General features: G+C 55.7%; 6 protein-coding genes across 6 annotated transcripts in view; 2 read left to right on the top strand and 4 right to left on the bottom strand.

Annotated features, from left to right (window-relative positions):
- N657DRAFT_579689 (uncharacterized protein) overlaps nt 1–523 on the top strand; it is a gene marked incomplete at both ends in the record, with an annotated part of 3,620 nt that extends 3,097 nt beyond the window's left edge. The window contains one exon of the mRNA XM_062789411.1: nt 143–523. Coding sequence (XP_062644335.1) covers nt 143–523 — 381 coding nt within the window. The remainder of the gene's footprint in view (nt 1–142) is intronic.
- Nucleotides 524–685: 162 nt separating this feature from the next.
- N657DRAFT_693025 (carbohydrate esterase family 12 protein) lies at nt 686–2,039 on the bottom strand. The gene is made up of 2 exons (XM_062797198.1): nt 1,383–2,039; nt 686–1,298 (listed from the first exon to the last, which is right to left on the bottom strand). The coding sequence occupies exons 1-2, from the start codon at nt 1,695–1,697 to the stop codon at nt 870–872; spliced, it is 744 nt and encodes a 247-aa protein (XP_062644334.1). The 5' UTR covers nt 1,698–2,039; the 3' UTR covers nt 686–869.
- A 952-nt stretch (nt 2,040–2,991) lies between these two features.
- Nucleotides 2,992–4,564, top strand: N657DRAFT_579598 (carbohydrate-binding module family 35 protein; the record flags this gene model as incomplete). Its single annotated transcript, XM_062789407.1, has 3 exons — nt 2,992–3,250; nt 3,310–3,398; nt 3,458–4,564. The coding sequence occupies 3 exons, from the start codon at nt 2,992–2,994 to the stop codon at nt 4,562–4,564; spliced, it is 1,455 nt and encodes a 484-aa protein (XP_062644333.1).
- A 279-nt stretch (nt 4,565–4,843) lies between these two features.
- On the bottom strand, nt 4,844–6,525 carry N657DRAFT_579649 (glycoside hydrolase family 13 protein; the record flags this gene model as incomplete). Its single annotated transcript, XM_062789410.1, has 3 exons — nt 4,844–5,356; nt 5,571–5,946; nt 6,011–6,525. 3 exons carry the CDS (start codon nt 6,523–6,525, stop codon nt 4,844–4,846), a joined length of 1,404 nt encoding a protein of 467 aa, XP_062644332.1.
- A 494-nt stretch (nt 6,526–7,019) lies between these two features.
- On the bottom strand, nt 7,020–9,271 carry N657DRAFT_658451 (uncharacterized protein; the record flags this gene model as incomplete). Its single annotated transcript, XM_062794901.1, has 9 exons — nt 7,020–7,044; nt 7,233–7,469; nt 7,548–7,717; nt 7,934–8,108; nt 8,226–8,454; nt 8,553–8,644; nt 8,713–8,788; nt 8,852–9,115; nt 9,184–9,271. The coding sequence occupies 9 exons, from the start codon at nt 9,269–9,271 to the stop codon at nt 7,020–7,022; spliced, it is 1,356 nt and encodes a 451-aa protein (XP_062644331.1).
- A 1,660-nt stretch (nt 9,272–10,931) lies between these two features.
- N657DRAFT_579520 (HET-domain-containing protein) lies at nt 10,932–11,879 on the bottom strand (the record flags this gene model as incomplete). The annotated part of the gene is made up of 2 exons (XM_062789397.1): nt 10,932–11,411; nt 11,526–11,879. Coding segments are annotated over 2 exons (834 nt in total), but the record flags the coding sequence as incomplete, so codon positions are not given.
- Between the last annotated feature and the right edge of the window lie 1,001 nt (nt 11,880–12,880).

Raw genomic sequence — 12,880 nt, 5'->3', positions numbered from 1 at the left:
TCAAATATACGCAAATTGAAACAACGCAAATCAAATATACGCAAATCAACGCAAATACACCGCACCTGTGGCAAATCGACGCAAATAGAGGGGTTAGTTTGAGTTGATTTGCGTTGTTGAGAGCGCTGGACGTCCCGTTCAGGTCGTCACCCTCACAGCAGGACCCTCCACATACCGCATCTCCTCAACGACGGCCGTCAGGACCAACGGCCAGGACGTCTCGGCTACGCTGCAAGAGTCCTGTCAGCTGCGGGGCACTACACAAGCCGTGTGCACTGCGATGATTGGCGGGTCGGTGGACAAGACGACGACGTCTGCTTCGCTTTCGACGACGATCTCGGGAGCGGACTACTACCGCTTTGATGTGGCCATTACCGGTGGCGCGGAGAAGACGGCGAGCCCATCGGCGCAGTGCAACGCTCCCCCTGCCTCTGGGCCCTCTGGGTCCGGGGCGAGCACGAAGGCTGTGGCGATTTGGGGATTGATTGGTGTTGTTGGTGTGGCTTCGTTGTTTGGGTTGTGATGACGGCACGGGACTGCTTGGATTTCGGATGGGCTGTGGCTGCATGTACATGTAATGATAAGAAGATCACCTGTGCTGTGGATGAGGATAAGACCCATATGGATAGATGTGGAGGTGATGGCTGATCACTTCCCAGTTTCATAAGGTACTTAGGGCGCTTGGGATTGCATTCAAGATCAAATCTGGCACGAGAATTCTGCTGCTATGGGAGTTTCGAGGATCTCCTAAGAGTGCTGATGTACTCGAAATGCTCCGTACAGGTCTGGTAAGTACAATCAAGACACAACATTCGTGAGCAAGTCATGGCTCATCAAGGCACCCAGTTGCAAATGCCACCCCTCCCGCCTCAAACATAGATACCCCGATCAAGCTTTCTGGACACCTCAGGGTCAGGGGCAATGTAAGACCTCAGCGGCCGCCTCCAGTCGACAATGAGATCAGCAACCATGCGGCCAAAGACGGCGATGCCGTGTTCGTTGAGGTGGGTGCGGTCGCCCTCGAGGAGGTTGTACGTGTCGGCCTTTTCCGGGCCGATAGCCTGGACGTACTTCCTGGAGGCTGCATTGAGGTTGAGGAGGGCGACATCGACGGCTGCCGCCGCCTGCTTGGCGGCCGCAGCGACGTCGGCCAGGTCGTCGTTCAGAGTGCCGTTGGTGAACTTGCGCCGCGTGAGCGAGGTCAGAATGATGGGCGTGGCGCCGGCCGACTTGACCTGGTGTGCCAGATTCTGGAGGTTGGTCTGGTACTGCGAGATGGTGACGTTTGAAGTCGCTTTCTTCAGAGGGGTTGAGAATGGAATTGTCAGCAAGTTCGCGGAAGATTGAGCAGGGTGTGACTCTCGAGAGAAGAGCGTACATACTTGATCGTTGTGGCCGAATTGGATTGTCACGTAGCAGCTATACTTGGCCGTGTTGTCCTTGACCAGCTGCATCACTGTCTGCCAGTCGCCCAACGAGACAAATGAAGCAGTTGTAGTGCCGTTGTGGCCCTGGTTCACACCGATGGCGCCGTTCCGTAGACTGGCGAGGAATCCATCACCCCAGCCGCCACCGATGGCCGTGGTAGAATCACCGGCGAGGAAGAAGGCAGGCGGTTTCACTGTACGCTTCTCGGAGGGCGCCGCCACGGCTAGAAAGGGTGCAGCAAAGAGCGTCCAGAGCGACTCAGACTTCATCGTCGTGTTGTTGCTTTGATTAAAGTAGGCAGCTGGGAGTTAACAGCTTGAATGGTGTCCTTGCGGTGGTGGAAGTAAGCTGTCAGTCGTTCTTCGCTCTCGAGGTTGTCGACTTGCCTTTAACGAGTATAGTCCGGAATGCAGTCAAGCTCAATGCCACTGCCATTGTCGCGCCCATCAGGGAGACTAATAAAAGGCTTGCCGTCGACTTCCGTTCGTCCGTGGATCCCATGCAGACATTGTGATGACATTTGCTGCGGAGAATCTGATGTAGCGAGTCCTAATTGAGCTAGGAGAAGGAAATGCGTGGAGATCAGGATGGTGTGTGGAAGCGAGAAGTTGGCGTCGGTTGTTTACGTCGAAGCTGATTGATGGAAGCTTAAGGTATCCAGGGTCCATTTTCGTAGATCCGGAACAATCTAACAACAGGATGCGGATGCTACCTTGGCGGAGCCGTCTTTCACTCATCAGGCCTACTTAGCACAGGTATCTGGTAATGGTGAACAGACTAGATCAACCGGCGCTCCAGATCCAGGCAATCGGACTGAATCCGGGTTGCGTCCGTCCACTAAACGAGCTTCGCATGTGCTAGGCTAGTCTGAGGCGTACAGTACAGTACTTATCTTCCCTTCATCCTCAGGACGTGAGTTTCAAGAGCAGCTGGTCGCCAATTGGGGAACTCTCCATCCCCCCCTCCGGGGGGTCACTGCCCTCAACCTGGGGCTCCAGCCGAGCCTCTTCAGACTTGCCTTGCCGTATGACAGTGTCTTCGAGAATACTCGACAACAGAGGTTGCGCCCGTCTGATTGGTTCCCACGTTGCTAAATGTTACGAACCACACCGAGGACTCGTTCGCCAGTCAAGAGATCTGGGGCTTGTGCCTCCAAAGTCCTTCATCGCTTCGGCTCGCCAAGACTTTGCATCAAGCCACGCGCCTCTGGCGATCTTGGAGGAGATCTGGATGCCAATACCCCGAACCCAGATTACGGCGTCATAATTCAAGGAAAGTATGTGGAGAAGTTGGGGCGGGAGAAGCAAGATGTGCGGGGTGAGATCTGGGGGCAAGATCTTAAGGGTAAGGTCTCGGGCTAAAGTGCCCCGGATCAAAACAGTCTCCACCCTGGATGATACCAATACAGCCCGAGACGGCGATGCGTTTCCAAGCAAGCTAAGGCGCTGCGAATCGGATGGCTAACGTATAATCCGCAGCCGTCTGGTTATTATAATATTGATGCGACCGGCCCCTGGTGCCAGGCAATTTCGAATCACCACACTCGTCCTTCCTCAGTTTATGATGCAGTGGTCGCGCCTCTGTACCTGTGTTCTGCTTTCCGGCCTCTCGGCGGCCAAGTACATCGTGCCCGGTGGCAGATGGCACGACACGGATGGTAATCTGGTCAATGCCCATGCTGGATGTGTGACAATTGACAAAGAGACGGGCAAGTTCTGGTTGTTCGGCGAGTACAAGGTCGAAGGCCAAACCGAAGGCGGCGGCATTTCCGTCTACAGCTCGGACGACCTCGCAACATGGGAGAGTCATGGCCTTGCTCTAAGTTAGTGGTCAGGAGTTTGGCTCACACTCTCACATTTGTTTACTAATCGTCTCATTTAGCCCCTATTGAGGGCCATCCGTACATTGCACCCTCCCACATCATCCAGCGGCCGAAGGTGGTGTACAGCAACATTTCCAAGGAGTACCACGTAAGTCAATAAACCTTGATCCGTCAAAGGTCAAGCACGGAATAACTTAGAGAGTACAGATGTGGTGGCACGCGGACAACTCGACCTACGGCTGGCTCCTCCAAGGGTTTGCCCGTTCTCCGAACATCTCAGGCCCCTACACTTTTGTGAGTGCCACGGCGCCCCTGGGCAACTGGTCCCAAGATTTCGGTATCTTCACCGACTACAAGGACGGAAGGTCGTATGCCCTGTATTCGAACGGTGACCGCAAGGAAGGCCGGGACGTGTACCTCACATCCTTCAACGAGGACGTTTCGGAACTCGACAAAGTCATCCACCGCTTCGACAAGTACGATCTGGAGGCCCCAACCATCGTCCAGACGGACAAGAGCTACTACGCTCTGATGAGCCACAAGACCGGCTACCGGCCGAACAACGTCGTGGCCTTCCGAGCCGACTCCCTCTCGGGTCCCTGGTCCCAGCCGTTCATGGTAGCCCCGCTCAACACACGGACATTCAACTCCCAATCCGGCTTCACCCTGACGATCAAAGGAAAGAAGAAGACAACTTACCTTTACCTCGGCGACCAGTGGGATTCCAACTCACTCTGGGAGAGCCGGTACATCTGGCTGCCCATGGAGATTGATGACAAGAAGAAGAAGCTCGAGTTAATCTGGAACGATGTCTACGATCTGAACGTCAAGACCGGCGAGTGGGCTCCCGTCAAGGGCAAGACATATTTCGCGGCCGATGCCAAGACGGCCGGCAACACGTTCAAGCAGGAGGCCAACTTCGCCAGCAAGGGCACCATCGTCACGGGCATCTACGGCAACCACAGCACCGTCACCTTCGAGGGCATCGAGGGGGCTGGCAAGCCGCAGTGGGTGTCGTTCTACTACCAGAATACGGACGACATGGGCTTCGGCGATCAGCCCGGCGGCACGCCGGACCGGATCGGTGGCACATGGCAGCTGCGTCGGATTGCCAGTGTCGTGGTCAACGGCAAGACGGAGAAGGTTGAGACGCTCTATCAGAGGGACACGCACAAGGGCATCATCTTGTCCACACCGCTGCTTTTGACGCTGGACAAGGGCAAGAAGAATACCATCACCGTGGGGGGCCTGTGGAACGGGTTTGACTACAAGGGGGCTGATTTGGACAAGATCGTGGTGTATCCTCCCGAGTGAGGGAGCAAAGATCTACCTCAGGTATCGATCATCAATCATCCAGACCTTCTGGATTCCCATGTGGAACCAGAATCTTTCAGGGTTGTCTGATTTAGAACGCATCCTCCTTTGCACATCGGCTAGCACGCCGACGGAGACATCACCTGCTGCTTGGCCCGCTCAAAGGGCTCGATTTCCTCTTCTCGAGCCGCCTCAAGCCCATAGATGTCATGATCACTGCAACCAGTCAGCTCGTTAGCCCTCTCAGCCAACACAGACTCCTTGATTACTGCCAGACACTTACAAAACATACGAATCCACCACTTCCCTGCCCGTGGCCGCGGTATTCACCCAAACAGCCACGCTCCGCTGACCAACTGGGAACACACCCCAGCCATCGGCACCAATAGTGACCTGACCGGGGCACCACCGGAGCAGATCCGTCCAGATCTCTCCGGCATGCCGTTCACCAACAAACATGGTCTTGCTCCGGTGCTCCCACGCGTTAGTCATGACGACGGCCAGGCCGTGGCCGTCTGACTGGGATGGATGGCCGAGACGCGTGAAGCCGACGCAGTGCGCGTCGTCAAAGTAGTCGTGCTGCGAGCCGTAGGCCCACAGTCTGCGGGCGAGCATCATCTTGGGAATGGCGGTGCCGCCGGAAGGCGGGGGGATGAAATTGGTGAAGCCGGGTTCGGGGTATTTGCCGATGGAGCCGAATAGGTCAGCGTAGAAGACGCACGGGAGGCCTGAGTTGGCGCGGAGTAGGATGAGGGCGTACGCGAGGGGGATGAAGAAGGGTGCGACGGGGGTCTAATGGGTCGTTAGTGGTGGATGTTTCTGATGGCTGGCTAGCCTGATTGAAGTCATACCTCGAGGGATTGTCCGGCTTGCTAAAGTGAATTAGTCAGTCCCGTCAGTAGGATTAGCTGGCGCCTCTGACTTACGGTGTCGTGGTTGGCAACGAATGTCTATGTGCAATTAGCCCCTGATTCTCCTAGGAGATGGTGACGCAAGGTCAACTCACTACTGCGTGATCTGGTTTCCACAGAGTCAAGGAGTCATCAAACACTTTTGTCAAATCCCCCCTTCCCTCTAACCTCGATACTTTGCTGATATTCGACACCAGCTGCACATCAAATAGTGAAATCCGGTGGTCCATGAATTCGATGAACTTGGCCAGATACTCGGAGTCCTCTCGCCAATACTCGCCTACCATAAACCAACTTGGGTCCACACGTTCCTGAATGTGAGTCACCAGGTCGCGCAGGAAGCTGAAGCTGTAATGCTTGACGGCATCGAGACGCAACCCGCCGAGCTTCATCTGCTGCGGCAGCCATTCGATCCAGCGGAACAAATCCGCCCTGACTTCGGGGTGTTTGTGGTCGATGTCCGCAAACATTCTAAGCACCTCCAGTTAGCAATACCCTGACCAACCCAATAAGAGATTGGAATGAGAACACCCACAAGAAGTCATAGTTCCCAAGCTCCTCATCAACATCCTCAGCCCACTCCTTCCCCTCAAACCTCCACAACCCCCTCTGCTTCGTGAGATGATCATAATCCACCCCCGTAAAATGCTCCCTCGTCCACTTCATCTCACTATACCTCCCCTCTCTTCCCGGAAACTCAAACCTTGTCCACGCCTCAATCAACACCCCTTCCGTTCCCCCCTCCACCTCCCTCCGCCGATCCTTCTCCTCCACCCTCCTCGCCTGCACCAGCTCACAATCCTCAGCCCCAACCTTGTGATTCAGCACAGCATCAAACAACACCCGCACCCCACACCGCTCCGCAACCTCCCCCATCCTCACCAACTCCTCCTTACTCCCCCACTTGGTCCCCCGCCCACCTTTCTGCTCAAACTCGCCCAGATCCCACAGGTCATACAAATCATACCCGTTCCCGCTCTGCTCGGCCGCTTTACACGCTGGAGGAATCCAGAGCTTGGTCACGCCCAGCTGTGCTAGAGCGGGTATCATCTTCTCCAGCCGGCGCCAGTGCACTCCGTCGGCGGGGATATACCATTCAAAGCCCTGGAGCATGGTCTCGTTTGCGGGGCAGGGAGAATCATCATCTGGGATGAGCAAGGGGTTTGGCTGGAAGGCTTGGGCGGGCACGCGGCGGCTGCGGAGCGGGCGGAGGTTGGCTGAGTAGCCGGAGCTGGGGTCTTGGCGGATGGCGGCCGCTTGGAGGGCTGCGAACGGTGGGGGGAGGGGCGGGCACGGGAGGTTGAGGAAGGTGCTCATTTCCGGTAAGTTCGGTTGTGGAGGTTGAGGATGGGGGTGGTGGGAAAAGAAAAGAAAAGACCAAAACTGGATGGTGAGTGAGAGAGAGGTTGACAAGGTGGAGGGGGCGTTGGTTGGTTTTCAAAACGGTTGAGTTGTTTTTAGAGTCTCGGGCGGTGATTGGACGCTTTGTTGCGGTTGTGGAGAACAGGGCGAGCTGAAAAGTACAGTAATTATGCGAGTTGTGCTCACTTTACGTTGTGCTTATGACGACTGTAGGAGCATTCCAGGTTGAAGCACGTGGACTCAGGGATTGCATTAGGGTGGCATCATTGTTTGAGACTGGTTGTCCAACCTGGCATCTGACCTCCCTTTTTGGCAACTAACTGCTATGCACTGAAGCGAGTAAATATCATGGCTACCGGCCACGCCGTCGTACCTCAACGTGATCACCCGCGTACCCACCGCTATTGAGGCTATTTGTCACTCTCGTCGTCTTAGCAGTTCTCTTCCACTCAACATAGCGCTCCTTGGTCGACACTCCTGAATCCAGCACTCGATCTAACTCTACTTGCGACCCGGGCTGACCGGGTCGGAGCTTCACTCTGAGCGGCCAATTCTCAATGACAGTATGCTTCTCCTTCTCTGTCGCGCCGAAGCACTGCGCTGTCTCGGATAATTTGAACAACTTCGCGAATCTGTTGGCAAAGGTTTGTCAGTCATCATCATGATGATGAGAGGGAAAATCGACTCTGTCCCGGGCAGTCTCTGCATACCGATCAAAGACGTGATCATGGTTCGCTACAATATCCCGAGCATAGGTCAACTTGATGAGTACCGGATCCTTTTTGCCAGTTTGCTTTGCCGCAGTCGGGAGGTAGAAGAGCAGCCATTTCCTCGTTAGGCTATCCGGGTTCATGTCGGCCATTTGACCCTCGCGAGTCGTCTTCTCAGTGACGGCATCCATGAAGAGGGTAATGAGGGTCACGTGCGGTTAACGGAGGGCTCCTGAAGTAAGGACACCACGAAGGTCAGGTGCGATGGATTTCGAGGTAGCCGCGATCAGAGAGGTTGGAGACCTTTGCGCGGATGACTCGGATCAGCACTGGTCAAGGACTCTTGATCCGAGGCGTGATCAAGGTATGCGTCAGCAAATGCTTACCTCCATACAGTCATCGGAGACTTCCATCTGGAATTGTAGAAAGGCGACCTGCATGCCGGACAAACGAACCAGAGAAGCCCGGAGCACTATGTGCAAGTGGTAGAACAGTTTGCCGTAGATACCAGCGGTTGCGGCCCCACTCGAACTGGCTACAACACCCTTCAGAGACCATTCACTCAGGAGTTCCACGTCGTCGTACATGGGCCAAGGGTCGATTCCCTAGAAGAAGGTGCTAGACTTAGGTTAGATCGCAGCTTCAGTGGATTGCTTGCTCCCCTTTTTTATTATTCACGGGTTGGGCTCCTTGAAGTCATGGCGTGTGTGCCCAAACGGGAGCAGGAGGCCGTCTTCCCTGAAGCGTTTCTTCGCGATGCAAGGGGCAGGGGTTTGGAAGAGAAGGAGTCCATTACGGTAGTCCTTCCTCGAGTCAGCAAGGGTGACGACCGTACGAATTTCCTTTGCTCTTTTGGCTAGGAGGCCTGCTAGAACTTCCATGAAGGACAAGAGCCGACCCAGGTCGACTTTGCAGGGATCGTTGTCCGAACGTCCAGACCTTTTCCTCAAGATTGCCGGCCGTTTTGCTCTTTTATGTTGCTGCAGATATCCTCAATGAGAGGACGAAACCGCTGCTGGAGAATGTCAAGGTCGGACTTGCGAATGAGAGCCGAGTACCAGAGATGAACAATGCACTCGATCGCCTCGTCGACGTTGCTCAACACGAGGGCAACAAGAAGCATAGTTACGTTGCGTGCGACGAGATCAGCGTCCTTGTGGTCAACGTGATTTCAACGGAGCCGGAGTAGAAGGTTGGGAGCTGCGCGATGGTCTTGACAACGTCCCCAAGGTCTCCGGATACTATCAGGTTTCATCAGCTTCGGGCGCAACTCTCAACCACCCGAGTCATATCAAGTAACGCACCAGCAAACAAGAGCCTTATCGGCCCCGCGAAATTCTCTCCGTCGCTGGAAGCAAATTTGGAGAATGTCGAATGCCGGAATGCTGCTCCAGAGGCCCTTCTTCTTCCCCTGCACAACTGGCGGGTCACCTTCGATAAAGGCCGGGATTCGGTTCTCCAAAACCAATACTGCTTCCATGTTGGCTTACCCAAGAGCGACCTGCAATCAGTCTTGTGCGTTGGCCAGTGTGACTTTTGACAGGCCGGACAACAGTACGATAGAAGGACTCAGCGCGCGTCGGCAGAACACAACAATGGTGAATAAAGCCAAGTAGGTTACTTACCAACACTATACGGCAGTTTTTGCAGCTGTATTGGGGGCCTTTTTTACAATCGGTGCTGTCCGGCGTCCACTTGGCGCAGATAAAGTCGGTGGACGACATGCTGCAGGGCAGTTTGCAGAAATCCGCGGTCTGTCCACCAAGAAGAACAGGATGCTCTTTGAGCTTGTGGTCAGTCAGGCTTCCGAACAGCCAGAGAATCCTGGGACTGCAGGCGCAAGGATGAAAGAGGTGCACCGATATCAGAGTAATTGAGAAATCGCTGTCGCACAGCTCCGTTGCTGGGTCCCCGGCGCCAAAGAGGAAGAAGTCTGGTGATCGCCAGCGTCGTCTTAGTAGAAAAGACAGAAAGTGAAGCTTGCAGGTATTGTTGGGGTAAAATTGGCTGAGGAAGAGCGATATGGGAGGCGTGGGATCATGGTATTGGTACTCGAGGAAAAGCGATTGCTCCGAGTGGAGAACAGGAAGAAGTCAGGCTTGACTGCTTTCAGAGCTCAGGCTGGCAGGATAAGTCTCTCCTGCACCCTCTGCCTCTGAAACCAGCAGTGTCAATAGTTCTAAGAGGTATTAGGTATGAGGTTGGACGGAAGGGACGTGTCGTGAGCACGAGCACGTCCACCCACCACACCAGGTCCACCCACCACACCAGGTCGCGGGGTGGTTCAGGTGTCAACTTCCAGGTTGAGACTACCTTGCATGATAAACAAGGGGAAAGCGGCTGTTAGAGGACCCGGGGAAGGCGCAGAGTTGAACAGCGGGTGTGATGATGCCTCGGTGAGCTCGATACCAAAGCGCGCCCGGTTCTCGACGGAGCCGCCCAAGTCATCTATGCGTTTATTGCATGTGTCTTGCAGGTATTGGTCAGGCAAGTACCCGTTGGCACTGTGGATCTCCCCGCAGTTAAACCCCGCGGCAATCCGTTCCTTGCAGCTGCGGCATGCTGAGAGACAGTGTCCCAGCTCTCGGCTTCGAACAGCTCCTCGGGTTCGGACGAGCCGGGGCCGACGGGGACGGCACTAGAAGACACCAGGCTGCCGATGAGCATTTGTAGGTAACCTCGGTATAGATCGATTAGTTACACCAGTTCTACTAAGCTCAAATCCTCGGCCCTCTGCCACCGCTTATCAAAGACCTGCGCGAATCCTACCCGCGTGAACTTCGCCCCTAAACTTATCAACTCTAATGGCTGCTCTGGGCGGAGAAGAATGGCCCAATACATCAGAACCAGCTTCCGCTGCTCTACTCCTGAATCTCCAGGGGGAGAGTCGAACGTCGGGGATTGAAACGTTGCAGCCACTCTTCCCGTCGCATAGAAGGCGTCGTACTCTGGCGTCGGAGGATGCGTGTAGTAGAGCACATCCCCCGAACGGCCGGGCCACACCCAGGCCTCCTCAGTAGCGACGATGGCCAAGTACAACTCCGACCCGGCCAACGGACACGCTCTGCCCTTGTCCACATCCAACGACGCCCAGCCTACCACACGGCCATCATCGTCTCGCAGTTCGCGGTACACGCCCTGCGCGTCCAGATCTGCCAGCACCTGTCTGTCCCACCCCGCCGGGTAGTACCGCAGCAGACTGTCCCTCATTGCCATCCACTCCTCGCTCACTTTCACCCGCCGCACATACGCCCTGACATGCAACCCCGTCACATTCGCTTCCTGACCCGGGATATGCTTCGGCTCTTCCAATTCATCCCCCTCACTCGCGACCACCTCTAGAGTAGGCAACACCCGAAACGGCCTCTTCAGCAACAAGCCAGGATACCTCACGGGCCCATCCACAGAAGCCCACGACCACGACGGCGCCCTCCCAGCCCAAGCCGGATCCCGTTTCAGAACTGGCCCCCTCCGCAGCCACAACAACCCCTTGGCCGCCCGATCCGACCACAATCCCGCAAGATACCTGACGCCCCCACTCCCCTGCTGGACATGCTTCGCAATCCCCGAGATGGCAACCAATTTATCCCACGGCTGGGTCAGCTCACAAGCCGAGTATCGCTCCACGACGCGGAACCAGTCCAGCGGCGTCGCGCCGGGCTTTTGATTTTCGGGCCGCAGGATGGCCTCACGGAGCTGGTCCGGGTCGCGGAAGGCCGGGGTGTGGTCCTCTGCGCGGACGATGCCGAAGTAGCGGGATTCGTAGTAGAGCTGGGAGGGGAAGAAGTGGAGGATGCGGGGGGAGAGGAGGCGTTCTTGTAGGATCCAGCTGCGGCGGGAGAGCGGGGAGTTGTAGATTGATACCTCAAACATGTGGTCGTGGCGGGCTAGGAGGAGGGTATTCATGTTATCACCAGGTTGCTGCTGGGTGGAAGAAGAAGAAGAAGCGGGGGAAGAAGGGAGGCTGCCGAGGGGAACCGGGTCGGCGCCTTCGGAGGCGAAGGCGGAGGCGAGAAAGCCGGAGCCCCCGTCTTCGCCTGCGTAGGAATGTGCCATGATGGTGAGAAGCGAGTTCATGTAGATGTCGTCCATGAAGGCTGACTGCACGCGCCAGTCCTTGTCGTCGTCTTGGATGATGCACAGGCTGTCGATCCACAGGTACGGCATGCCCATCTCGAGCGCGACCATGATGGCGTCCTGAAAGGTCTGGCAGAGTTCGGATACCTTGATCCCCTTGTTTTTTCGGTCCAGCCCGTTGGTCGTGGTTGTTCGGCAGGCGGCCGTGGACGGGCCCCAGCGGTGGCTGAGGGTGGCATACGGGAACCACACCATCCCGTTGGGGAGCCGGATCTTTTGAGCATCCACCGTGTCAATAAGGTATACGGACCGGTCGGGGTCAAACTTCAGGTCGTTGCCGTCGATGAAGTCCTGCTGCACTCCGAGGTCTAGCAAGCGCGGAGGGAACTGTTTGCCGTGCTGAAAGGACTCGGTTGACTTTTGCCACTTCTGGAAGTCTTCTTGCTTCCAACGCTTCATCCGAAGAAATTTTCGTTCTTGTGTCCGTACTTGATATTCGGTGAGAGTGAGCCCGTCTCGCGGTCGAGGTTGTTCTGCACAAAGTATGAATGGTCAGCAGGAGACTATCCCTGGCATGGACAAGACTGACCCTTGGACTTGTAGATCCTGATGGTGCAGAAGCCATAGTCCCAACCAGCGTGAGACAGATAGACCACCAAGTACGTAGCATCGTTTGCCGTCTGAGGGTGTGGCCACTCGAAGATGTTCACCTCAGTCTGTTCCCGCGCCTCCTGCTCGTCGTTTGGGAGCTCGTCGCGCCTGAAGGTGGAATGAGGATAAGTCGGATGATAGGAAGGCTTGAGTGCTCCAGCAATCAACTTGCACAAGGAGCAGTTCGGCGCGTTCATCTTCATCTTGCCCAGGCATAGGTGGCGAAAGGAGGAGCTGCAGCCCTGGCCGAACACCCGGATGCGCGAACAATTCGAGCAGAGGGCAACGTCCGTCAAGTCCCCTAGAGCAATAACGCCTTCGCCCTTGGGGGTGTCGCCATTTTGAATACCATGGCGGCTAGGAGCGACAAGTCTGCGTAAGAGCTGCGCGTGATTAAAATCGACGGGGATGCCAAGAGACCGAAACAACCATGACCCGGAGTCCCTTAGTGACCTGGTATGTTAGTAATATTATTATTCCTACACCGCTGTGCCCTTGGGCTTGCCGGACCTTCAACAACTTACTATACAGGAAAACCGCGCCCTCGTGGGCCGGGTGAAAAACCCATATCGACAATCAAGGAAACGATCAGTGTGCGATCCTGC

The sequence above is a fragment of the Parathielavia appendiculata genome (genome assembly GCF_033297405.1).
Source record: "Parathielavia appendiculata strain CBS 731.68 unplaced genomic scaffold N657scaffold_16, whole genome shotgun sequence".
Taxonomy (NCBI): domain Eukaryota; kingdom Fungi; phylum Ascomycota; class Sordariomycetes; order Sordariales; family Chaetomiaceae; genus Parathielavia; species Parathielavia appendiculata.
Note: the sequence above shows the minus strand (reverse complement) of the source record. Positions and strands in the feature narration are given on the sequence as shown.